Source organism: Zootoca vivipara, chromosome 1 (genome assembly GCF_965207765.1).
Source record: "Zootoca vivipara chromosome 1, rZooViv2.hap1.1, whole genome shotgun sequence".
In the NCBI taxonomy this organism is placed as follows: domain Eukaryota; kingdom Metazoa; phylum Chordata; class Lepidosauria; order Squamata; family Lacertidae; genus Zootoca; species Zootoca vivipara.
Genome location: NC_142582.1, coordinates 6205402 through 6231532, shown reverse-complemented (window position 1 = coordinate 6231532; position 26131 = coordinate 6205402). Strand labels below are relative to the sequence as shown.

General features: G+C 42.6%; 1 protein-coding gene across 1 annotated transcript in view; it reads left to right on the top strand.

Moving 5' to 3' along the window:
* CPS1 (carbamoyl-phosphate synthase 1) overlaps nt 1-26131 on the top strand; it is a 137496-nt gene that overhangs the window by 33972 nt on the left and 77393 nt on the right. The window contains exons 12-20 of the mRNA XM_035138778.3: nt 2783-2881; nt 6800-6895; nt 9796-9985; nt 11661-11818; nt 14262-14390; nt 18594-18738; nt 19999-20209; nt 20910-21108; nt 25159-25335. Coding sequence (XP_034994669.2) covers nt 2783-2881; nt 6800-6895; nt 9796-9985; nt 11661-11818; nt 14262-14390; nt 18594-18738; nt 19999-20209; nt 20910-21108; nt 25159-25335 — 1404 coding nt within the window. The remainder of the gene's footprint in view (nt 1-2782; nt 2882-6799; nt 6896-9795; nt 9986-11660; nt 11819-14261; nt 14391-18593; nt 18739-19998; nt 20210-20909; nt 21109-25158; nt 25336-26131) is intronic.

Below are 26131 nucleotides of genomic sequence, written 5' to 3'. Positions count from 1 at the left end.
TGTTTCCCATTGAGACCAGGCACTATACTGTCTTCTGTGCATTTGGCCATGCCACGAATTAAGGCCATGGGACCCCTGTATGCTGTTGGTACTGCCAACCATGATACAGCAGTCCAGTCTTGGTGCCAGTTCAAAGGTGTCCCCACACAGTGCAGCAGCTTGTTAAAACCAAAACAAATTTTGTGTTGCATCCTACCTTTTTTAATCTGAGAGTTCTGCAAGACCTATTGGTTTAAAAATGTATTTATTTTTGAACAATGTGACTAGCCCATACCACGTAGGGAAGATAATAAGAGAAGAGGAACATTTGTCACCCTGAGGGCCACATTTCTTCACAGGAAAACTTCTGGATGCTGCATGCCACTGGCAGGCCTGGCCAGAGGGGAAAATGGGGTGGCACAAAGGATTTGACTCCAGTCATGCAAAAAAAAGTGGTTTTTTTACATCCTCTTCCCCATGTGCAATAAACATTATTACCGTTCAAGGAGACATTCCAGCCAGGCACCTGTGAGGGGCATGATTGAGACAGGATATGGCCTAAGGAGAGGGTGTGACTTGGGGAGAGTCCTGAGGGCCAGATAGAAAGGCTTGGGAGGGCCACACCCAAGGCCTCAAGTTCCCCATCCCTGATCAGATTAAACACCCTTCTTCCAGCAGTGGCCAGCCAGATGCTAGATGCTTCAAGGAAACCCACAAGCAGCCCTTGAAAGGAGTAGATCTCACTGAATTACAGTATATGCCCAGGCCTTGCTGTGCTTTGATCTAAGTGTGATATTTTGTATTAAACTAAACAGGACAATTTGCATACCGGTAGGTAGGATTGGGGCCCAAACCTCATATGCATGATTTATGTAAATGAAAGCAGTTTATGTCATTGAAGGGCATATGTCCTTTCCTTTATTTTAAAACAAGACCTACTATATTTCAAATACATTGTGAATACTTTCCCATTATTGAAGTTGTAGAGCTATTTAAATGGATTCATATGCACACTTCCTTGTTCTCACGTCTGAAAATGAGGCTTAATCCCCTCTCTGTGATCTCCCATGACAATCCCTCCCGGCAGTAGGCTGAGTAGGTGGGAGATTGTGATTAAACAGCATCAGGATGTGAAGCGAGGAAAGAGAGGACATGCCTGCCCATATTTAGCATTCATTGGAGATAAACAGCAACAAAAAAAATGCTTAAGTGGGTGCATTTTAATCATTATTTATTTGGGTTTTTTTTTTTGTTAACTAAACATAGACCAGAATTTACCAATGGTAAGAACTTTATGTGCAAAGATCAGCAACCAGTGTTGGAAGTACTGGAAAAGCACCCACCTTATGAATGAATGAATGAAAGAATGAATGAATGAATAAATAAATAAATAAATAAATAAATAAATAAATAAATAGGCACCTCCTATAAAATTGCATATTTATATACAATGTATAGATAGTATTAAGCCTAAGGTCTGAGCCAGACATTTTGCTGCAGTGAACTGCTGCCACAGCTGATGAGCCGCAAAGTGGAGAGCAGGGAGGTGCCCTTTGCAGTAGGGAAAAACAGCATGTGAGAGGGAGGGGGCTTAACCTTTACCCCTCAGCCATGTGCAGAAAACACATGTCTAAGAACCACAGCTCATGAGACTCATTTGTTGTTGTTGTTGTTTAGTCATTTAGTCGTGTCCGACTCTTCGTGACCCCATGGACCAGAGCACGCCAGGCACTCCTGTCTTACACTGCCTCCCGCAGTTTGATCAGACTTATGTTCATAGCTTCGAGAACACTGTCCAACCATCTCGTCCTTTGTCGTCCCCTTCTCCTTGTGCCCTCCATCTTTCCCAACATCAGGGTCTTTTCCAGGGAGTCTTCTCTTCTCATGAGGTGGCCAAAGTATTGGAGCCTCAGCTTCACAATCTGTCCTTCCAGTGAGCACTCAGGGACTCATAATGGGTGGCAACCATCCTTTTTTATATTCACAGTAACCCTGTGAGATGGAGCACTATTATCCCCAATTTAATAGCCTAGGGAACTGAAACAGAGCAAGAGTGACTCGTTGAAGATTGCTTAATGGAATTGCAGCAAGACTGGTGTTTAAATCCAGGTCTCTCGATAAAACCCTGAGGTTCTGTCCATTGGAACACACAAGCATGATCCAGTTTGAGCAGAAGTGATATATACAGTTATTCTTCATAGCAGCTTCTTTCGTAAATACCTTGTTGATCCATGCTAAGATTTTCCTGCAAATTGGATTAGATGCATGCCTTAAGCTTCTTAAGCACTTGGGTGCTTGGTTGGTTTGAGATACAATACAATGAGTGCATCTATTAATTAGGTTAATTATTAATTAAGTGAATTAGATTCACAACCTAATTAGAGAGAGTTCTAATGATACTAAACAGGGAAATTCCAGAGGGGGTAATCATGTTAGCTTGTTGCACTAAAACCCTTCAAATCCTGTGCTTATGATAGTAATTCTGTAGAACTTATGCTAACTTCCAAAAAATACAGATTTTATGCAAAAAAAATCTGCACAGTATTCACGACTTTATGTGATGAGCTGATTTTGTATCAATTATTTCGGTTAAAGGTTAGTAAGAGTAGATTGGGTCAAGTGGCTTTGTAGTGAAAATGATCGAAGACCCTGATTGTGTCCAATACCCTTTTACAACTTGAGAAATATATGGGACTCAGCATAGTTACATTGATAGCCATAGAGATACATTCTTTCTGTCTTTTCATAATATAAATGTGGTCTTCTTTTGGATGCTGATATGCATTTTGTTTACTTTCCCTAGTTCTTATTTGATTCATTTATTTCGCTGATCAAGAAGGGAAAAGGTACCAGTATCGCTTCAGTGCTGCCCAAGGCTACAGCTGCGACTTCGAGAGTGGAGGTCAGTTTATTAATGTGTTTTGTGTTTAGCCATCAGTCATACAGTGACTGGTATCATTATTGAAAAAGATGGGCAGACTTGCTGTCCAGAACTATTACCTAGAGATTTGCACAACCGAAAGTACCCTGTGAAAAATGTCCTGATTTTGTTACTCATTATAGTTATATTAACTTTCATTTTGCTTTGAAATAATTGTTGATACATAGGGATTTGAGCTGTGTGCCTTGCAAGTTAAAGCAGAATTTTTGGACATAGATGAGGAAGTGAGGCAGAGATGGAGCGACTTGCCCCAAATCCCCAGTGAGCCTATGGAGGAGGAGTGGTTTGAATCCAAAGCCCACTGCTGGCATATTATTGGGATGCTGAATGTTGTGGGTCCTTATATGCTGTTAAAAAGGTAAAGGGACCCCTGACCATTAGGTCTAGTCATGACCGACTCTGGGGTTGCGGCGCTCATCTCGTGTTATTGGCCTAGGGAGCCAGCGTACAGCTTCCAGGTCATGTGGCCAGCATGACTAAGCCGCTTCTGGCGAACCAGAGCAGCACATGGAAACGGCGTTTACCTTCCCGCTGTAGCGGTACCTATTTATCTACTTGCACTTTGACGTGCTTTCGAACTGCTAGGTTGGCAGGAGCTCGGACCAAGCAATGGGCGCTCACCCCGTCACAGGGATTTGAACCGCCGGCCTTCTGATCGGCAAGCTCTAGGCTCTGCGGTTTAACCCACAGCGCCACCTGCGTCCCACTTATATGCTGTTAGGTGTAAATAAAACTTGGTTGGTTCCATTTTTGATTACACTCCCCCCATAGGACTCTATATCCTCCCACAAAGCATCTGGGGCGCAGAACAAATAATATAACACAAGAACTATGATCAACCATATTGAAGCACACTTGCCTGTAAGTTAATGTGGCAATAAACAAATGAGTTGCACATTTTGCACAGTCATTCTAGCTTGCTACCAAATAAAGCTGAAACAGAATTGTGTTTCAGTTTATTTAAAACTCTAAAAGACCGTTAACTTGTATAACAAAAAACAAACAAAAAGACTTACTGTATTGCCCACAACTTTTATGACACAGAATTTCCTCCTCTCAAGTGGTTCTGCTTCCTTGGATAAATATAGTGGGCTGTGAAGCCATTCAATTCTCCTGCACCTTAGGCCTGGGGCTACTTAGACCTAGGGATACTGGTCCATGGTCTTACCTCTCTTTCTGTTGTTTCCAGGATCATATTCTGCCCTACACATGGAAGGGCAGTCTCCAGGCATTTCCAGTGATTTTTGTTTGAATCAGTGTGAAATACAGATGTAAAACCTATATTGGTCAGAATGCTAATTTTCATTACAAATGCCTCTGCATTTATTTTGCAGTAACAGCAATTGGGCATTCATATAAACAGCACGAGAGTCTGGATTTTCTATGAAGCTCCTCCTTTTCGTGGCACAGTTATTCCTTCCTTCGGAAAGCTGAATTTAATGCAAAGACAACTTCAGAGTCAACTCATTGCACAAACCAGTGTATGCAATATAGGACTGGTTCAGTCTTATATTGAGTTGCTGTGTTAGAATCCTTTGTTCTAAATATTTAAATTTTTGCTTTTATACAAAGGACAGGGTATTGTAGTTTTGAGCAGAAAGGAGGTGTGACAGTTTCCACGAAGCTCTTCTTTAGAATTGAAAAGGGTTTCCCCTCTTTGCAGTTTCTCCAGAGATCATTGTGAAAGGGCTGAGAATCTGTTGGATTCGGATTCGTAATAGACCCTGTTGGCCAGGATTGCCCATAAGACATGTATAGGAAGTGTAATTGGCTTGGATTTCTCATGGATGAATGAAAGGGAGACAGGAAATGGTTGCCAAAGCAACAGCTGAAGGGAAACACATTGGGGAAAGATACAATTTTGTGTGTGTGTTAAGGGGGGGATTTTGGTCCTCTGCAATTTCTACTTTTGAGGTAAAAACCAAAACTTGAAAATATTTAGCTCAGCATCAGTATGATGCAGGAAGATAAGCAAATTCCAGGAGGAACATGAATATGATGACATTGATGTGTTAGCAAATTTATATCCTGACTTTCTGTAAAAGTACACAAGGCAGCTGGCATGAAAACGAATCAGTACAAAATAAGATAGACAACCTAAAGCCACAGAGCCAGCTAACAAACCAACCAACCAATGGCACTTAAAACCAAGCAAGAGTTTTAAAAGCAGGAAAATGAACATGGGTGAGGAAGCAGGTGGGGTGCGGATCCTGATCACGTGTATTGTGTATCAATAACCATTAGCATATTCTAAACTCTCATGAATGGAAGTTGAGATGCAGTGCCAAAGGAAAAAAAAAGAGGTACTCTCCCCTAGGATATGCTCCAGGAACAACTCATGCAGACAGGGCTGCCTTCAGATGTCCTCTAAAAGTCTGGTAATTGTTGTTCTCTTTGATCTCTGGTAGGAGGGCATTCCACAGGGTGGGTGCCACTACCGAGAAGGCCCTCTGCCTAGTTCCCTGTAACTTAGCTTCTCGTAGCGAGGGAACTGCCAGAAGGCCCTCGGCACTGGACATCAGTGTCAGGGCAGAACGATGGGGGTGGAGACACTCCTTCAGGTATACTGGACCGAGGCCGTTTAGGGCTTTAAAGGTCAACACCAACACTTTGAATTGTGCTCGGAAACGTACTGGGAGCCAATGTAGGTCTTTCAGGACCGGTGTTATGTGGTCTCGGCGGCCGCTCCCAGTCACCAGTCTAGCTGCCGCATTCTGGGTTAGTTGTAGTTTCTGGGTCACCTTCAAAGGTAGCCCCACCTAGCAGTTCAAAAGCACGTCAAAGTGCAAGTACAGTGGAACCTCGGTTTATGAACACCTCGGTTTACAAATTTTCGGTTTACGAACGCCGCGGACCCATCTGGAACGGATTCATTCACTTTCCATTACTTTCAATGGGAAAGTTCGCTTCAGTTTATGAACGCTTCAGTTTATGAACAGACTTCCGGAACCAATTACACCCATGCTTCGGGTTAAGTACGCTTCAGTTTGAGTACTCCGCGGACCCGTCTGGAACGGATTAATCCACTTTCTATTACTTTCAATGGGAAAGTTCGCTTCAGTTTATGAATGCTTCAGTTTAAGTACTCCACGGACCGTCTGGAACAGATTAATCCATTTTCCATTACTTTCAATGGGAAAGTTCGCTTCAGTTTATGAACGCTTCAGTTTATGAACAGACTTCCGGAACCAATTGTGTTCATAAACCGAGGTACCACTGTAGATAAATAGGTACCGCTCCGGCAGGAAGGTAAACGGCGTTTCAGTGTGCTGCTCTGGTTTTGACAGAAGTGGCTTAGACATGCTGGCCACATGACCCGGAAAAACTGTTTGCGGACAAACATCGGCTCCCTTGGCCAGTAAAGCGAGATGAGCGCCACAACCCCAGAATCATTCATGACTGGACTTAACTGTCAGGGGCCCTTTGCCTTTTTAATCCCATCCATGATAAGACGCTGGGGATGAGCACATGAGCCCCACCCCTCATCCCCACCCCATCACCATGTTGGAGGAATGCCTTCTGCTGTAGGAAGCCTTTATACTTGTGCAGGCTGAGGTTCCCTGCATGATTTAGGATCCTTGATTTAGAACTTCTCCATGGAGCAGCCTCACAAATGCAGAAGTTCAGCCCCCAAGTCAAGGAGGGCTGTAGTACGGTAGCCGCGATGCAAGGGAGGAGCTGGGGGTGAGAGGGTACTCTGCCATTATCCCTCACTTGCGGCCAAAGCTTCCCAACCCCTGTAGTAGGAGAACAGCAGGCCCTTTGTCATCCTGGAAACCATAATGAAAGAGAGAACAGGTAGGACCCAGCTTTCTTGTGAGATGGGGACCAACAGCGCATGTACTGATATAGCTCTACTGACCTATTGCTTGTCTTCAGGTTTCGAAAGTTCTAATCCTGGGATCTGGCGGTTTGTGTATCGGTCAAGCAGGAGAATTTGATTATTCTGGATCACAGGCTGTCAAGGCCATGAAGGTGAGAATGTGGGAAGCAAAGGAAAGTGTTTGTTACAAGGGTGGGGGACCCGTGTCCCTCCAGATGTGGCTGGACTCCAAATCCCATCAGCCCCAGCCAGTATGGCCAGTGCCCAAGGACGATGGGAGCTGTAGTCCAACAACATTTGGAGGGCCACAGGTTCCCCGCACCTAGTTTAGCGTGCTCCACATCCATCCTTGCTCCTTCATGTAGTGGTTATGCAATTAGTTGTTCTGCCTTGTTTACATTTTTGATAGCATATGGAATTATAGGTAGAACTGGCTGCATTATTCAGTGAGCATAAAAACCTCTGTTTATCATTCCTGTGAACAGGTTGTGATCAAATTCTGTTATTGATATGTGCGCAATGAAATAAGTTCACATAAATGGTTGTGCAAAAGAAATGTCAGCCTTGCTGGTTTATTATGGGGAAAGCATTCATTATTTGCCATGTATAGCTTGGTATCTTCTATCGAGTTCTGTCTGTTCCCTGGTTGGGAGACCAAGATAGGTTTAAATGACAGATCAATGGTACTTGTGTGAACCAGATCACAACACATCATATGTGTTAAAATAATTTAGGCATCCTGGGTTTATGTATATCCTCCCAATATACTGCTAGTCACGCAGGTGACCTGACATTGTTTTTTTTTCCTGTTTCAAAAAGTGTAAATGGGAACATTTCTGAGGCAGTAAGAGGCTTTGAAAGCCTTAAATTATTCACAAAACACTTTGTCTGGACATATGTCTGTAGCCAACATACTTAGGGTTTCTATAGTAAATGGAGCCGGGGTGTGTGTGTGTGTATGGGGCTTCCAATGCACTCCTATACATGTCTACCGTACTGAGAACTAAGCTCCATTGGGTTAAATGGATTTACTCCTTGTCCCAAGTAAGTGAGCATAGGATTGCAGCCTAAGAAATCTTGTCCAATAACTCACATATTACAGCTGTTTCTTAAGTTACCTTTTGCAACATGGAGGTTAAAATAGCAACAGAACCTTATGAGGTAAGAGAACAAAATGTATTCATTCATTCATTCATTCATTCATTCTTAGAGAGACGGAGCATTTACATGGTTCCTAATCATGGGAATCAAGGCATAACTGTCCTGAGAAAAGATGAATTTACATTTCCCAGCCAAAGTTTTTATGACATTTCCCAGCTAAAGTTTTTTATGTCCCATTGATTTCACATGTTTTGATTCCATTCCATTGAAATCAATGACACGTAAGGTTAGTTTCTATAAAACACTGAATTCTCCAAGCAAAATTCTTTAACATTTATGATCATGCTGTGTTTGGCTGTACTAGAAAGGAGACCACCCATTCCCTTGGAGTCATAGCTGTCAAGTTCTCTCTTTTTAAAGGGAAATTTCCTTATGCTGTATAGGCTTCCTCGCGAGAAAAGGGAAAACGTGACAGCTATGCTTGGAGTTGTCAAACAGATTCATCATGCTTTTCTGCAGCCTGGATGTAGATTGCAGCCAGCCTGTGAGGAAGGAAACTCTGCCGGCTTGTGATACTGCTTGGAAAAATCAAATCATCAGAGAAATGAATTGGAGGCACCTTCGCTATACAAGGATCATCTTGATTTCTAAAGAAAAGCATTTCTTCTCAAACTGACACTCTCCTGTTCTCTGCTTCGCTCGCCCTCTGCTTTCACATTTAAGAAATGTTATATTTCCCAGTAAATCTCGCTAGCTTGACCTTCCTGGGCTCACCAGCAGTCGGCCGTCTTGATCTTGGTGCTAATCAGCCATTCCAGAAGCGACACTTGCTCTTGGTGACCTTGCCTCTGGCAACGTGATTTACAACAGCATGTGAAGCCAAGGCAGTTTGTGCGAGTGTAGCACTGCAAGACGTGCCTAAGTGTTCACATCATTATTCGCCTTCCATTGTGTCGATGCAAGACTAGCCTTAAGCTGCTGTTTATTAGGCAGCTCAACACCATGAATGATTAACATGAGGCCAAACGTAAATAGGCAACATATGCGAGCAAGTGTTAATTCACAAGGGCAGCCACAGGAAGAATGGAAAGCAGAAATATATTGAAGTAGCACATGCATTTAAAACACTCCCATAGAGTGGTAGCCTGTGCTGGTGTCCTGCTTGCAGAACTCGTGTGGTGGTTGCAAATTTGCAGCTGGAATAATACACATTTTAGACCACGGTCCTGGGCGATAACAGGCCACAAATTTATTTGCTTATACAGCACGTATGCAGAATTGGCATAACAATAGTCGGGCAAGAATCAGATCATTCCACTCTGACCTTGCTGTTGGAATGGAATTCTGTTTGATGGCAGGCACCCTTGAGAGTTGGCCGGTGCTGGACGCCTGCATGGTGCAGGCCAAGCATCCGGGATCCCACTGGGCAACTGGGGGAGGGGTTTAGGCAAGGCTGGGCCACACCTGAGCTGGGGGTGTGCCTTGCCCGTATCCTGCCCTAGAGCCCTTTTGCCTCTCTTCTGCTTTGATCCTTCCAATGCCATTTTTGTCACAAGAGAAGCTGCCGAAATCCCAGCAACTCCACCTACTTCTACAACCAAACTTAGGCCAGAGCATAGGTCATCAAGCCAGGCTTTGCCCATGTTGGATAGGTGCACACCATCCAGTTGAAAGAGGCCCATCCAGTCACATCTGATCAATGCCAGATTCGCTCTTCCATCGGAACTTGAAACACTTCATCCCAGAGCCCATAGATGGTGGCTGAGTTGATTTGTCTTCAACATTGACCTTGTACGCTGTTCCTCCCAGTGCATGGTGTTGTGTTCACAAATCTACACACATTTCTGGCCTGCAGCAGATTAAAAAAATACCAGCACTAGGTTGTTCCTGTGAGTTGTGAATGTAGCTCTTGAATGTATAGTTATTGTGCTTTTATTTTTTATTTTTCTAGGAAGAAAATGTGAAAACGGTCCTGATGAACCCCAATATTGCCTCAGTTCAGACCAATGAGGTTGGCCTAAAGCAAGCTGATACAGTTTACTTTCTCCCAATCACCCCACAGTTTGTTACAGAGGTTATCAAAGCAGAACGGCCAGATGGCTTAATTCTTGGTATGGGTGGGCAGACGGCTCTCAACTGTGGTAAGTTTGTTGTGGGAATGTGTTTCTCTCTTCTTACCATTGAAAGCTATCCTCATTAACTTAGCATGCTGTAAACTAAATGAAATGTAGGAATCTTTTATATAAATAAGGACAATTATTATACCAAATGAACTATGGTCCTATCTTCTATTAGGGTTTTTTTTAATGTAAGAATATGCCTGGTTTCAAGATATGCAGAGTGTTTCATGAGGTAAATTGAAAAGCCAAGGTATCTACCAAGTTTCAAGCTGCAGCTGTCATTTTGTGTGTGTGTGTGACTGTGTGTGTATGACACATTTGCTTGCTTAACAGTACCATGCTATGATAACTCCTCCAGGCTACATAGTCAGATATGTACCTGTGTACATAATGAGGGAACACAGATGTCTCCCTATCCTTCACACATGCATGCCTGCAGATGAGGTAAATTCAGACCAGATGGCTTTTAAGAGGCAATGATTTTAGCCACATTAAGAAGGATAGTGGCCTTGCCACCTTTAGCTCTTTGAACCAACAACCTACAGACAATCGTGACTAGAGCTAATACACTGAGCTAATATGTACACTGAGATATCGAGTCATTGTAACAGCAGATTGTAATCTTACTGGTCAATTCCTCGCTTTCAAATGCTGCATCTTGAACTCTGTCACACTTTTTGCAGCAGAATCAGAATGTCACTATGTACAGTGCATGGAAGGGACCCAAGGGTCATCTAGTCCAACCCCCTGCAATGCAAGCGCATTGCACCAGAAAAATCACAATCAGCCTCTTTGGTTTGAAATGAGGGAGAATATCTTCTAGATTTGGGGAAGGATGGTGTTAGTCAATATGACATTCAGATAGGATACCGGTAGAACCCACATTTTTCATTTTAGAAATTCACTGACAAAGTCCCACAAAAGCAAACAAGAAATAATAGCAGCAGAACATGCTAAAACAGGCACCCCCAAACTGTGGCCCTCCAGATGTTGTGGCCTACAACTCCCATGATACCTAGCTAACAGGACCAGTGGTCAGGGAAGATGGGAATTGTAGTCCAAAACATCTGGAGGGCCGAAGTTTGGGGGTGCCTGTGCTAAAAGCTATGAGGAGTTCTGGCCTTCAAGGAAACAGCTCTGAGCATACTCAAAACAGGTGTATGATTTTGATAGGCTGCTAACATGGCAGTGCTGTTCTTCAAGCAGTCTTCCCTAATCTGATCTGAGGCTGCTGGATCGCCTTCGTTACATCAGAGAGACTAGAAACTTGCCCAGCAGGGGTTGAAAAACTGGCAGTCCTCCAGTTACTCTTTTGGGTTGGAACTGACTGAGTGGTGCAGACAGCTGATTGACATAAATCTTCCTAGAGAGTTTTACAATACAGTCAAACCTCGGTTTACACCTACCTTGGCGAGCGACCGTCACGGACCCGGAAGTGTTTACATCCGGGTTCCACGGCATTGTATGCGCAGAAGCGATTTGCGCAGCGTCCGCGTGCACAGAAGCGCTCTATTGGCGCTTCACGCACGCGCAGAAGCATTCCTTCGGCGAGTGACCGCTTTGGCGAGCGACCGCCTCCGCGGAACGGATTGCGGTCGCAAACCGAGGTACCACTGTATTGACCATAGGTGGGTTGATTTCAGAACATATTCTTATTTTTAATGCTTGCTGCCCATGCCATTCATTCTCTGTGCAGGAGTGGAGCTGTTCAAACGTGGCATTCTGCAGGAATACGGTGTGAAGGTCCTTGGAACTTCAGTTGAATCTATCATGGCCACAGAGGACAGGCAGATGTTTTTGGACAAACTGAATGAAATCAATGAGAAGATTGCACCCAGCTTTGCTGTAGAATCGGTACATCAGCTGAGTTCAAATATACTTGGTTGCATCTTAAAACAGTTGAAACAGACAGATGGATATATTTGGAGGATGTTGCTGTCCTCATTTCAGCCTAGCTCTACCTGTCTGGGGTTTCCACAAATGCATGTGAGGCAGGCAGGAGAAATCAGCAGTAGGACAGAACTTCAAGGAAGGGAATACAGAACAACCCATTGACAGGCAGGTCTATGCTATATTAGCACATGCCCCTTTTTCCCTAGAGAAACATCCGAGCCTTCCCCTCCTCTCTGCCATACTCTCTCTCTCTCTCTCTCTCTCTCTCTCTCTCTCTCTCTCTCTCTCTCTCTCTCTCTCTCTCTTCTTCACACAGTCTTTGTCTTCCTCAACATAATTGTAGAAACAATTGTTGAAGGTATCAAAAGGCAGTCATATCTGTCCTCTTTGCCAAAATATAGGGTCACCCAGCCCACAACCTCATTTACAGATTAGTCTACACCAACCTTCACCAGCTGGCTGGGGCCCATGAGACTTGTAGTCTAGTACCTTTGTCTAGTACCGTTGTCTAGTACTTTTGTCTAGTACTTTGTCTTAGTCTACTTGTAGTCTAGTACGTGGGTGGCGCTGTGGGTTAAACCACTGAGCCTAGGGCTTGCCGATCAGAAGGTCGGTGGTTCGAATCCCTGCGACGGGGTGAGCTCCCGTTGCTCGGTCCCAGCTCCTGCCAACCTAGCAGTTCGAAAGCATGTCAAAGTGCAAGTAGATAAATACAGCGGGAAGGTAAGCGGCGTTTCCGTGTGCTGCTCTGGTTCGCCAGAAGCGGCTTTGTCATGCTGGCCACAAGACCTGGAAGCTGTATGCCGGCTCCCTTGGCCAATAACGCGAGATGAGCGCCGCAACCCCAGAGTCGGTCATGACTGGACCTAATGGTCAGGGGTCCCTTTACCTTTACCATTCGAGGACACAAAGTTAGTGAAGGCTGGTTTGCACAAGTCTGAATGTGTTGTATTGCAAGCAGAGAAGGAGCATGGGCAGAGATACCAGGACAAATATCCTATTTCCAAAGGAAATAGCTCAAGTGAGTAAGCACAGGATTTCCAGCGGAGGTGGAGCCTCAGAAGGTGTGCAATGCAGAGGGGCTGAGAGCTTAAAGAAAAGATGCAAAATATCAGTGCTTGTTTCTTAGAGTGATAACACTGAGATGGTGGCCTTGCTTGCCTCTAACACAAAGCCAAACCAGACCATAGCTAAGCAAGTGTGCTGGGGCACAGTTAGAAGATGGCAGTCGCTTTGCTGCTTCACCACTGGCTGCACTAAGTCATTGCAGGGAAGCAGGGAAGAAAGGAAGTGGCTGCTGTTTTCTACTTGCACCAGTAGGCCTGCTTCTTCCCCATGCTTAGCCATGGTGTGGTTTACCATCACATGCAAACCAGGCCAGTCAGTAAGTCAATAACCAGAGTCACTTGATTGAGAAAGTAACTTCGAGTTCCTTTCCTTACGCTACAGTATTAGCGTAGAATCGCTTTTAGCTCAATGGGCTCCATAGAGTTTAAAGTAATATGGTAATAATTAATAGGTCAATAGAGTGTACATTTTGATGAGTGTTGGACATTTTGGCTGTGAATTTTTGGGCAGATGGATTTGAAAGAATTGGCCACCTCTGCAGTCCACACCTCAAAATATTTCTCTCCTTGCACACCAACTGGCATCAGAAAGCTAAAACAATTCTTTTCAGTGCCTTAATATATGGAACAGGTTCATTGTACAGTCACCCTCTGTGTCAGCGGTGTTACCAGAAAAAGGGGGTTGGCACATACAGAGCTTTTCTAGAACAATTACTAAAAAGAAAAAATAAGAAGGTATCTGAAGGTATCTGAATAAGTGTGCATGCACACGAAAGTTCATACCTATGACAAACTTAGTTGGTTTCTGAGGTGCTACTGGAAGGACTTTATAATTTTTTTTGTTAAAATCAAACTTGATTTTGATTTGTGGTAATTTCTCATTTCTACAGCTCTTCCCTACTTCTGCTAGTGATAATTTACACGTGAACATATCAGAGTTGAAAAACTGATGCGCAATCGCCTTCCCTCTTTAGTTCTGCAGAAGCAGGATTCCTTGGGTTGGTGAGGAGGGGTTGTAGTCCAAGCCACACCTTTGCTATAGATTTTAATGCTTAGTAGTCATTCCCTCTCCTCAGGAAATATTGGGAACTGAGCTGTGTGTGTGTGTGTTTGTATGTTTGGGACAGGATTCTTTTATCACCCTCAACAAAAATGTAATTCCCAGGATTTTTTTTGAGGAAACCAACCTACCTAGTATATTCTTCACATAACATTTAGCACAGTCCTGACCAGCACCTACGATTCTGTCTGTGTCACATTATGTTGTAATGTAGATGATACATACAGGTCTTTGTGATTGTTTTGGTCTTTTCTACTTGTTCTTATTTTTATCATAGACAGACGACGCTTTGGAAGCAGCAGAAAAGATTGGCTACCCAGTCATGATACGCTCTGCTTATGCCTTGGGTGGACTAGGATCAGGTTTATGTCATGACAAGGAGCAACTGCTAGATCTCAGTACCAAGGTATTTCTGTGGGAGTTGTGTCAACATCTGCTGCCCACAAGGGGAGCCATTCCCTGGGGGATGAAAGCTCAGGGTGGTAAAATCCAAGCAGGGAAGAGGTGCAGCCAGGTCTTGGTAGATAGGGAGGCAAGACAGTAGAACATTCAGTCCAAGTCCAGAGTCAGCAAGTTCGGTCACTGCACTGTGGGCACTACAGACAAGACGACTTAACCATTATGGCCTCAAGTCAGCAAAGCACTAACTTGAAATATTGCTCCAGCACTAGCCTGTTGCTTACTGAGGGCTGAAATAATCCTGCGTAATGATGGCATAGCTGCCAAGTTTTCCCTTTTCTCGTGAGGAAGCCTATTCAGCATAAGGGAAAATCCCTTAAAAAAAGGGATAACTTGGCAGCTATGAATGATGGGTGTCCCAGACCTCCCCTCCTCAGAGCTGCTCTGTTCTCAGGCTCTTGGTTAAAGAGGCTGCCCCGTGGGATGTTGTTTTTTTAACAGTAACTTTTTTATTCAGGAAAAATACAATGCCCCTTCCCATAAATAGGAATATATACCTGCAAATTGTAACACTGAAAACAAAAACATAAAGTTTGCAATTATTCTAAAATAAAATAAACAAAGATCATCTCTGACTAAACATATCTGCTGGTTTTCTAAAATAATTTGTAGAAAAACAGCTTGTTAGCAATGCAACATCACATAATCCAGTCTGGTCTGCCCCCAGCATGCTGTTATAGACCATTTAACCACCATTAGCAAATTCAGCACCAAATGGAGATTGTCCATTTCCATATTGTTTTGTAAAGGACCCAGTGATTTTTCTTGGGGTGTGTGTGTGTGTGTGGTGGTATCAGCAGGTGTAAGGGGAAGAGAATATAGGGATCCTCCTCCCCTCATCAGAAGCAGCTCCTCCACAAGCAGCGATAGCAGCGAGAACACTCAAGAGTCCAGTCAGGAAGTGGAGAGAGGGGGCCAGGGCTCTGGCAGCATGGGAGAGCCCTTGCTACACAGGAGAGAGGAAGAGAAAGAGGGGGAAAGGGGGGGGGAGAAGGAAAACATGGAGCGTAGACCCTTTTCCCCTCCGGTTCCGGAATTACGCAGGAGAAGGAGGGGAAAGAGATTTGCTGCCCCAAGACTCTTATGTTGGAGGAGGTCCAGGGGCGGTCCAGTGCCAGATTCTGCATCGGACTGAGCAGACATGTTGTACATACCCAGCTCACTGTAAATAGCCTGCACTAAATAAAAGCTGCTGAAAGACAAGCATGCGGAGCGTAATTACTCTAGAGTAGTCACAAGAACCTCTGACAGCAGGCAATCAATATACAGAGATTTTGCAAATCTTAACTGGAATTTATTTCCAGTATTACTGAATGATAGGGCAAGACCATAAAATATCCAGATGGCCTGGGTCTTCAACTGAATTAATAATACTATTGATTAATAACACGATGCCGCACCGTGTTCTTGAGGTATGTTATTTGCTAGGGCTGTAAGATCTTCTGCTGCCTCTGGGACCAGTGAAGGTTGGATCCTCTGAGATGAGGGAATATATGGGGAGCGGAATATATTGGTGTCTGAGAATGTGAGCAAGGAAACCTTCTCAGCAGCTGTAGTATTGTGCCCCCTTTTCTCCCTCATCTTCCATCTGTGAAAATCTTTGTGTCAATGGCAGAAATCCTCCCTGGAGGGGAACTTGACTATCCTTAATATACCATCACTATGCTGGTGTAAAGTTTACAGGTCCTGAACCATGACACAACCTGGCTGCCAGGGCAGCGAATAGTAAAAGCTGGTATTTGTGGCGTCATTGCTTCTATTCCGTCCATCTGGGTCTCGGATCCAGAGGCCATTGCTCTTAACTTTAATCTGGGCCACAGTTGGGCTGGAATACACAAACCCAATAAAAGCCTTCTCCCCCTGTTTAGGGAGGTGAAAAATTACTACTGGGATAGCAGACTCTTCTAAATAATTGCTGCCAAGTGTTTCCTGTTCCTTGTCACAGTATTGACAATACTGCCTGCTTTCCCTCTCTCGTAATTTATTTATTCTAGACATTTGCATCTCGTTCTTCAGTGAACAAGTCTCCTAGAACAGCTTACATAAAAAATAGTAGTCAAAAAACAACAAAGCAGAACAGCTGGTCGTAGAAGAATGAAGCATCACAGCAAAGAACTGTAAAAGGTTTTCTTAAGCATAAAACCCAACTTAATGGTTAAAAGCCCTGGGCATTTTTTAAAAAAATTAAGTTATCAACCAGAGCTGAAAAGAAAATATAGATGGTGCAAGATGAGTGGGTGGGATGGAGTGCTGCAACTGAAAAGACCCTGTCTAGTCACCACGCTTCAGTCACAAACACTAGAGCTTGTAGAGGTGCAGGCGAAAAAGAAGGAAGGCTAGTGTAAAGTTTCAACAGCATGAAATGCTTAATGAACAAAGAAAGCAAATATATTTTACTGCTGGATTCAGGAAGGAAAGCACAGCATAGCTACCCCCTGAGCGTCTAGCTCACCAAGAAACACCCCCAAACTATCTTATCAATAAAACTGCCCAATCTTAGCCAAGTCAACAGCATATGAAGATGACACTGTTTCAAGATTCTACAGCCTGTGGCTTTTTCTCTTCTAAGGGGGAAGGGAAAAAAACCTCCTGAGTCTCTTTAATGCTCCATCTTCGTGTTGCTTGCTCTTGAGTTTGGTAATGTGAATGATTAAAGTGAAATTGTCAGAAATGGACCTTAATATGTGCAAATAGTTCAGCAACTTGGGTCAAATACAATAGTGTAATTTTTATTTTGTTCTCAAAAGATAAGTCAGGGAGGGAGAAAATGGAGCACGGTTCAGTGCTCCATTGGACTGAGATATAGCAATGCACCAAGAGCAGGACAGAATAAAGTGGCCAGCTGGAGATTTCTGGGAATCTCAACTGGGCAGTAAGGTGATGTTTTGTCTTCAGCACCTGGTCTCCAGAGGTATCCTGTCCATGAATAGTGAGGCTCTATTTAGCTCTTATGCCTGGTAGACCGCACCTCCCTGATTTTTTTCCACCCCTTGTTTAAAGCACACCTAAATTAGTAGCTATCTCCATATCTTGCAGGAGTGAAGTTTAATTGCCAAATTTACTTTCAGGTTCCTAATGCTATGCCTGAAAAACAGAGAGCAATGCTGAGCTTAACAAAACCCAGAGGATCAGCTTAATGTCTGTTCTCAGAATCTTCTTTTTTAGGGTGGTATATGTTGCTTTTGCTTCACTGATATCAGTGGCTCTCTTGTGGACATATGGCCAATTATCACTTTAATAGGAAGCAATTATGCTCTTTACTAAGCCAGTGTGCTATATAGCCATATGTTCCATAAAAAAATATATCTAAATTTAGGATCCAATAATGCAAGGGACAGAAATTTCTCCCCCCACCACCATATGCATCACAAGTTTCCTCCGCTCCCCACTTGGCTATTCCTTTCCCAGTGTCCCTTAAAATTTCCTCTCCATCATAATGAGATAGCAAATGATGACTAATATATGCTTGGTAATTATTTTAGTAGAGTAGTTGGTTCACTTGTTTAGGCCATAAATTATTGCACAATTACCGTTTTGGAAAAATGACAAACACAGATGCACATTAATTTCTCATTAAAACAATCCACTACATCAGTTTCAACACATTTATGCTGTACACATACTGCCACAAAAGCAAAGGTAGCAACTTTCCCTATGACATCACACTCCAAATTAGCAAGAGAAAATTCAGCTCTTTGCTGAGTTGATCAACGAGTAATAGTCTCTTCATATTTGTACCTCTTCTCCTTTGCAATGAAGCAGCTCAGCAGACATTAGGGAGGGTGTCCTTTACAATGTCCGCCTACAAATATAATCTTATGAAATTTCTCTTAAATCAGCCATTCAGAACGACCAATGGCATCTGCTTGAAGACCGTATTGGAGGAGGTCAGGGTCTTCCTAATACCGAACCAAGTAATATATATTAAATCACTCTCATAACATTTACACAAGGGAATGATTTTACTTTTTTAAGCAGAGACAAATCCTTTTGCACTGACAATTTTTTACTTTGTTTTTAATTGCACCGAGGCAGGAACTACTATTATACCAGCAAAATATTGCTGTACAAATATCAGTCTCCTGATAGTTCAGCTTACACACTTAACAAACATTTCCTTTTTAAAATCTGTCTTCCTGTAACAATCAAGGCATTTGCAATGACCAATCAAATTCTTGTGGAGAAATCTGTGGCAGGATGGAAAGAAATTGAGTATGAAGTTGTGAGAGATGCAGCTGACAACTGTATCACCGTTTGCAATATGGAAAATGTCGATGCAATGGGAGTCCATACAGGTAGGTTCACAATTTTCCTTGAACTAAATACTTTGGAAAGAAAATTGATTGATGCAATCAGAGAGCTGTAGAGTTATGTGGGACCAAGGTGTTGACCGCACTGTTCAAAGGGAGGAACACCTGTATTCACATCATAGCCTCCAGCCAATACAGTTCAGTTACAATGCATCATAAGTTAAGAGAAGTTGAAGTCAGGGTCCATTATCCAACTGGGCCAGTCATATTAAGGTCACTGTATAAAGTAGTCCCATCGTGACACTCCTGCTAATAAGATCTTATGATGACCCCATGCATTATGTGACAATGTGAAGTTGGGTCTCTTATGCCAGTGGAGCCGTGGCCCTGGGCACACAATTTTGAGGGGACACGAGCCAGCTGTCCCCATGCAAATAAATTAAAGACCAACTGATAGCCTAACCCTGTGCACATTTACTCAGAAGAAGGTATCACTGAGTTCAATGGGACTTAACTCCCATCTAAATGCACATAGGAATATGGCCTGAGTTGTTCAGGTTCCTGTGAGTTATAGGACATGTCTAATGATCCACAAGAGGTACAACATCTTGTTCAGAACTTGCAATATGAGAGATTACACAACCTTTATAGACACTGTGTCTCATAGCAGAAAGTCATATGTGAGATCTTTCTGGGGTTCATAACATAAAATAACCTAGGATATCTATTAAAAAAATGAATTAAACATTGGTCTGCTGCTCAAGCATAATTGGCAGACCCTTACCAATAAAGAATGCAAATGCTTGTGATGCACAAATGTCGGAAAATATGTGGAATTCAATATAGGCTGAAAACCGTTATAGGCTTGAAAGGATGCCTGTCTTTGAAATACGGAAAATTTCAGCATTTCTGCTTAACATTTTATTATCGTATTTATCTTAGATTTAATTAAATTATATACAATGGGTAATTCAGCATGCAGTCCTAAACATACTTACCAGAGTGAAGCCTAGTGGCTTATGGATATATGGGTTGGATTGGGTTCTCGGTCTAATTAGAATATATATGATCACTTATATATAAAGCCTTTTTCGTGTCCTGTAATTTGTACTCTACTCAGTGCAGTGGATGAGCTGTGTCTGTACCATAGGATCTCCAGGTAGGGATGGTAAAGACCCCCTTCTGAAACTCTGGAGAGTTGCTGCAGGGCAGTGCCAGAGGAACCAATTGGTTTGACTCAGCACAAGACAGCTTCCTGTGTTGCTATAACTTGAGACCATCGGCACTTTTTGCTTTGACTTGCAGGTGATTCTATAGTAGTGGCTCCCAGCCAGACACTCTCAAATGAAGAGTTGCAGATGTTACGGGAATCGACCATCAAGGTTGTCCGCCACTTGAACATTGTAGGGGAGTGTAACATCCAGTATGCCTTGCATCCTACCTCCCTGGAGTACTGCATAATTGAAGTGAATGCTAGGCTTTCTAGAAGCTCTGCTTTGGCATCTAAGGCCACAGGGTAAGGCAAAAAACAGTCCTGGGAGAAGAGCTAAACTGGGTGCGTGATGCAAGGGAAACATTTGGAAATATAAAAAATTGTTGGTTAGATAAGCCCAAAAGCTCTTCTTCAAAGAATACCTCCAACTTGTGTTTGTTATTGCAAATTTCTATGAACTCTTCACAGTTTTAAAGAAAATGGCAGCGCTAGTTGCCTTTGACCTGTTGGATAAATCATAGTTCACCAGCACCCTGAGTTAGCTCTTTTCAGTGGTGATAAAAAGCAGAAGCACCTCCACATAATTTACCGTGTATGAAGTGCATTCTTTAAAAATGCTTTTAATCATATTCATACTAGCTCAACTATATTCGTAAGCTGCTTTATGAAGCTTCCCCCCCCGCAACCTTGTAAAGTATAAATGCTATCCTAAAATAAGAGTAACAGGGCCCAGCCCATCATTTTATAACCCAAACCACTTGTGGGTCCAATATCAGGCTCCTGGTTCGGCAATAGCTGTGCTGTGCTCACTTGTTAAGGCACAGGATGGGGTAGAATGCGGATCCTTTCCCAGTCAGCTCTACACCACTTCTGTACCGTATGAATGACTGATGGCTTCCTAATGTCTCTTCAGGCCAGACTTCTGGAGGATTAAGCATGTTCTCAGGATTTGCAGGTTTTCCTTTGCCAATTTGAAAATGTCTCACTTTGCTCTCGATGCTAGGTACCCTTTGGCTTTTATTGCGGCCAAAATAGCTCTTGGGATCCCCTTGCTAGAAATCGAGAATGCAGTATCAGGAAAGACAACTGCCTGCTTTGAGCCTAGCCTGGACTACATAGTAACCAAGGTACCCCGCTGGGACCTCGACCGCTTTCAGGGCGCATCCCGCCAGATCGGTAGCTCAATGAAGAGTGTGGGTGAGGTGAGTCTGAGGATTATTCCCCCCCTCAAAAAGTGTCCTTAAACCAATAAATGATTCGTAAGTCGAAGCAACCCTATCTAAAAATTCGTAAGTAGAAAAAATCCTATCTAAACCGCATCCAAGATGGCGGACGGAGCTCCATTCGTAAGTAGAAACATTTGTAAGTAGAGTTATTCGTAAGTAGAGGTACCACTGTACTTTGCATTTATATTGCACTTCAGAGCATTTCCTCTACATTTTCCTGTTGCAAAGCAGTTAGTATTATTCTCACCATATTTTCGAGAGGGGACTGAGGCTCAGAGTGGCATGCCTAAGGCCACCTAGGGAGCTCAAGGCAGAGGTAAGGTAAGCTTGGGGTTTCCTGATTTATAGCTCAGCTTCCTTGCCACTACTATATACCTCACCAATAGTCCCAATACCTTTTATATACATGGCACCATCTGCATTGTATATATGTTATCCCTCCAAAGAATCCGGTGAGGGTAAAGAGAATTATCTTCCAGAGATCTATTGATAGTCCCTTCCAAGAACTGCCTTTCCCAGATTCCCTAGGAATAAGGCTTTAGCATATAATATAGGCATTGTGTCAAATAGTACCTTTGAGCATCTGTAATGCTGTTTCTACTGTGTTGTTAACGCACGGTAGAAAGCAGAAGAGAAATGGAATGGAAGAGAAATGATAGTTTATGCAGTTGCACCACAGAGCAATTTTGGGGGAAAGCCAGTTTAAGCCTTATGTATAGAACTGTATGGAATTGGTTCTGTCATGGCGTATGGTGAGACGGCAGAGACAGGAGAAGGAATTTCTTCTGTGTTCTGTTTCACCTGGGATGCTACATAAGCATCTTAAAATCTTAGGGCATGTACTTTCCACAGTGTCTAATTTCAGTGCAAAGGACAGTGCACCTACAGGAAAACAACATTCCCCAGGATAACCAGCACCTCCTGCAATTCTCCTGCAGCACCCCAGATGGCAATATAGCCTTCTGCTGCTGCAACCAGACCATGCAAGAGAGAGGAGGGAGCAGCGGGGATGAAAGGACTCCCAGGCTGCACTGTGCTCTTGGTAATGCCATTAGGAATGTAATAGCATCCAAACTGGACTTGGAATAAACCAAGCTATTTTTGAATCTTTTTTGGACATTGCTTGGCTTGTTACGCCTAGTTCCTAATTGAATTTGGGTGGATGTCCTGAGCTAACCGTATACCAGCTTTCATCTTTCTGTCTCTTTGTGAAGTTTGTTGATTTTAATACCCCTCCTGAGCGAGTCAGTGAGGCGCAGGTTTCTGCATATATTTTCTCCTTTTAAATTACTGTTTACAGCTGTGAGATGCATGCATAGGGAAAGCTCTAAATATTAATAACTGAACTGAAAAATCAAAAGCTGGCATCTGCAGTTCTTTGTAATACATCAAGTTGCATTTCCACAGACAATTTTTCTTTTGGAATTAATAGGATAATTTTGGACAGGTCTTTGTATTATAAAGGTGGTGAAAAAGAGCCTGACATTTAAAATCTTAATTTAAGACTGTCTGGAACAGTATTGACACCTTCATCTCCTAAGTTTCAAGAGGAATGGAATGAGGCAAAATGGGTAAATCATGCAGCTAATTACCTAATTACCCATCAGCTACCCAAAGTACAATAATTAACAATATATTTGCTGCTTGTCTTGCTTTTTTCCAAATATTTTTCAAATACAGTTTCTCTTTGGCTAAGTTATTTTGACATCTGAGAGCGTGTTCAGAACATTAGTTATTTTTCCTTCTCTTTCTTCCCTCCCTCCATAGCAAATTATAATCTTTATCATTCCTTTATTTATTTATGAGTTTATTTTATTTAACAAAATTAATATACCCTTTGATTGAAAGAAACCTAAGTATTTAACAAGAAAAGCAATTCCTCTAAGCAGTTATAGAACCCTTGAATAATTGTTTATCCTAAAAATCACTATTTTTATCATTGTTGGGTTTTAAAACCTAAGGTTTGTAGCCATCTAAGCTATATTTTGGGTTGACCCGTAGAAATTAATGATCCTAAATTACCCACATCCATTCATTTTAATGGATCTTCTGAGAGTGTAACTTAGTTGGCGACAGGCCAGACGTATGCATATCGCGTGTGAGATGTTGTGTGAGCAACTTGTATCATGTGTGCGCGTACATGACATCATGTGAGCCCCTTTCCAACAAAGATTGATGGGGCCAGAGAGACATCGGCCCCCTAAGTTGACATGCCTGCTAAAAGCCTAAGTGTGAATAACATGTATGGATTCAAAAAGAGAGTTGTTTCACAAGCTTATTTATTTATTTAATAGGTTTATATTTGCTTTTTTGAGAAACCTCCACAAAGCAGCTTAGAACTGTATCTAAAATCACAATATTACAAAGATAAAAACTCATCCCATCATAATTAATCTATCTAGAAAACCCAACAAAACAAGAGTAAAACCCAAGAGGCTCACACTTTTAAATAATAATAATAATAATAATAATAATAATAATAATAATAATAATAAATATACTCCTTTCTCCTTTCTCCACAGCTTTACAGTGGATTAAATGTCACTTAAAAGAGCTTTCAACTCTAAAAACCCAAGGGGCAGCAGCAGAGCAAGCCAATTGGGCGCCAGGGGCGGGGCAGGACACTCTGCAGGGCCTCTGAGGAGTCTGCCTGCCTCCCCCCACTCAGCCGCCCCACAGCTGGAATGGAGTTGGGCAGATGGTGCCATCCAAGATTTGGACTCATTGTTTTTTTTGTCCTCCATTTTATTACAGCTCTCTGACAGCTGCAGTAAGATGGATCCATGTTAAGGCAATTCACTTAATGAACATTTAAATAAACCTAAAACAATGCTTTCTAGGAACAGAAAAAGCTCACTGTTGCTTTCCAGTAAGGTTGAATTTTGACCAAGTGTCACTGGTGGAATCTACACGCATATAAAAAGCACTGTGAAAATGCTTTTTAAAAAAAATGTTTTGAAAAATACATTGAATTTTGCATAGCTCACTGTGGCCATATAGTGTCACATTTGTGTACTGCATTTTACAACGCATTTAAAATGTTTTATTTGCAGCTGTTTAGATGAGTCAACTGAATATGCAAAAAATTAGCATTATCAACAATACATCTCCAGCAAATTTTAGGAAACTGGCAGATTTGCTGATATATGCATAGTTCCACTGATGTATAAGATTTTTGTTGTGGCAGTCTCCTTTTTAGCTTTAGGGGTCAGGGAATGTACAGTTGAAAAGGCTTTCTTTTGAGGATTAAAAAGCAAGGCAATTTATGCATAGTCTGCTGTGTTTTTAATTATTTCAGTATTGGTTTTTTTTTAAAAAAAAATGCTTGGATTGTTTCATTGGGTTTGTAAGCTGCCTCAACCAGAGAATGAGTGAGGATATGTATAATTGAATGAATTCAGCATGCAATATGCAGAAGAGACAGGAGTACAATTGACAGTGGAGCTGCTCTTTTGGGCGTGAAAGTGTTTAGTTTATACATTAAACAGTGATCTACTTTTTAAAGCATGTGTTGGCCCTCCAGATGTCCCTGAACTACAATTCCCATCATCCTTGGACGTTGACCCTTGCTTGCTGGCGGCTGATGGGAGTTGTAGTTCAGCAACATCTGGAGACTCAAAGCTCCTCACACCTGTTTTAAAGCAAGGGTGGGTAATCTGGGGCCCTCCAAATGTTGTTGGAATTCAACTTCCATCAGCCCCAGCCACTGCGGCCAACAGTCTGCTTGACGGGCGTTGTAGTTTGGCAACATGTGGAGCTCTCCCATTCCTGTTACAAAAGGTAGATGTTCCATGGCTCCCTCTTGTGGCAGCTTTACACCCTGCTGTGGTGTCCTGTTGCACAAATTTCTTCTGTGCTATTAACTCTTTTCCATAGAAGTTTCAGCCTGATGTTTTCCCTTAAGGTATTCTTGTAGCGGGAGCCCAAATGGTTCTCTTCTTGCCTTGACGGAGGAGTCTGGGAAATTCTGGGGCAGAGAGATGGCTTCTTCTATGCATATCAGTCAAATGAATTTCCTTGCCGCAGGTTATGGCTATCGGGCGAACGTTCGAAGAGAGCTTTCAGAAGGCCTTAAGGATGTGCCACCCCTCCGTTGATGGCTTCGCGGCAAGTCTGCCAATGAACCAAGAGTGGCCTGCCAACGTGGACCTCAGGAAGGAGCTGGCCGAAGCCTCCAGCACACGGGTGTTTGCTATGGCCAAGGTATTGTTGTAGAAAGATTGGACCTCATCTGCCCTGTAGACATTCCCCCCCCCCCCGCCCAATTCCTTACCCATGATTGGTGATTTTGCAGTGATCAGCTTACCTGATTATTACCAGCCAGATTTTCTCATCAGATTACAAATTAAGAAAGAGATCAGCACTTTGTGCTTCCATGCCATGTGGTCCTTATGTTTGGGGTGGTGGATATTAAGTACTGTTGGAGCAAAAATAGAAGTGCCTGGTGAACCCAAGGCACAAAATTACCTTGACATTTTCTGTGGTGACATATTCCAACACTTTGTTCTCTAATTTGCTGTGTAAGAAAGGGGGTCATTGACATAAGTAGACATTGTGGCAGCCTTACATGAAATCTTCCCTATTAAGAGGCAGGATCTAATTGCTTCACAGAAACATGAATTGGCAATAATTTATCTCAGATTCCCTACTTTATTGCACAAGTCTTTTTCTGGTCTCATTCCTAATATTCTTCAGTATGAGAAGGGTAGATATTGATTATTCTAGAATACAAAATTATATAAATCAGTACCCTAGTTCCTTTAATAATAATAATAATAATAATAATAATAATAATAATAATCCAGCTTTCTTTACTTGCTAAAATATAGTTCATACAGCTGGCAGCGTGCTGGTCAGTAGTCCCTAAACATTGTTCTGACACCTGGAGCATGAACAATTTATTGGTATTAGTGCAAAGCCTACATTAAGTCATGTTGCAGGTCCTGTCAAAAGTCCTTTTTAAAGAAGAGTTTGGATTTGATATCCCGCTTCATCATTA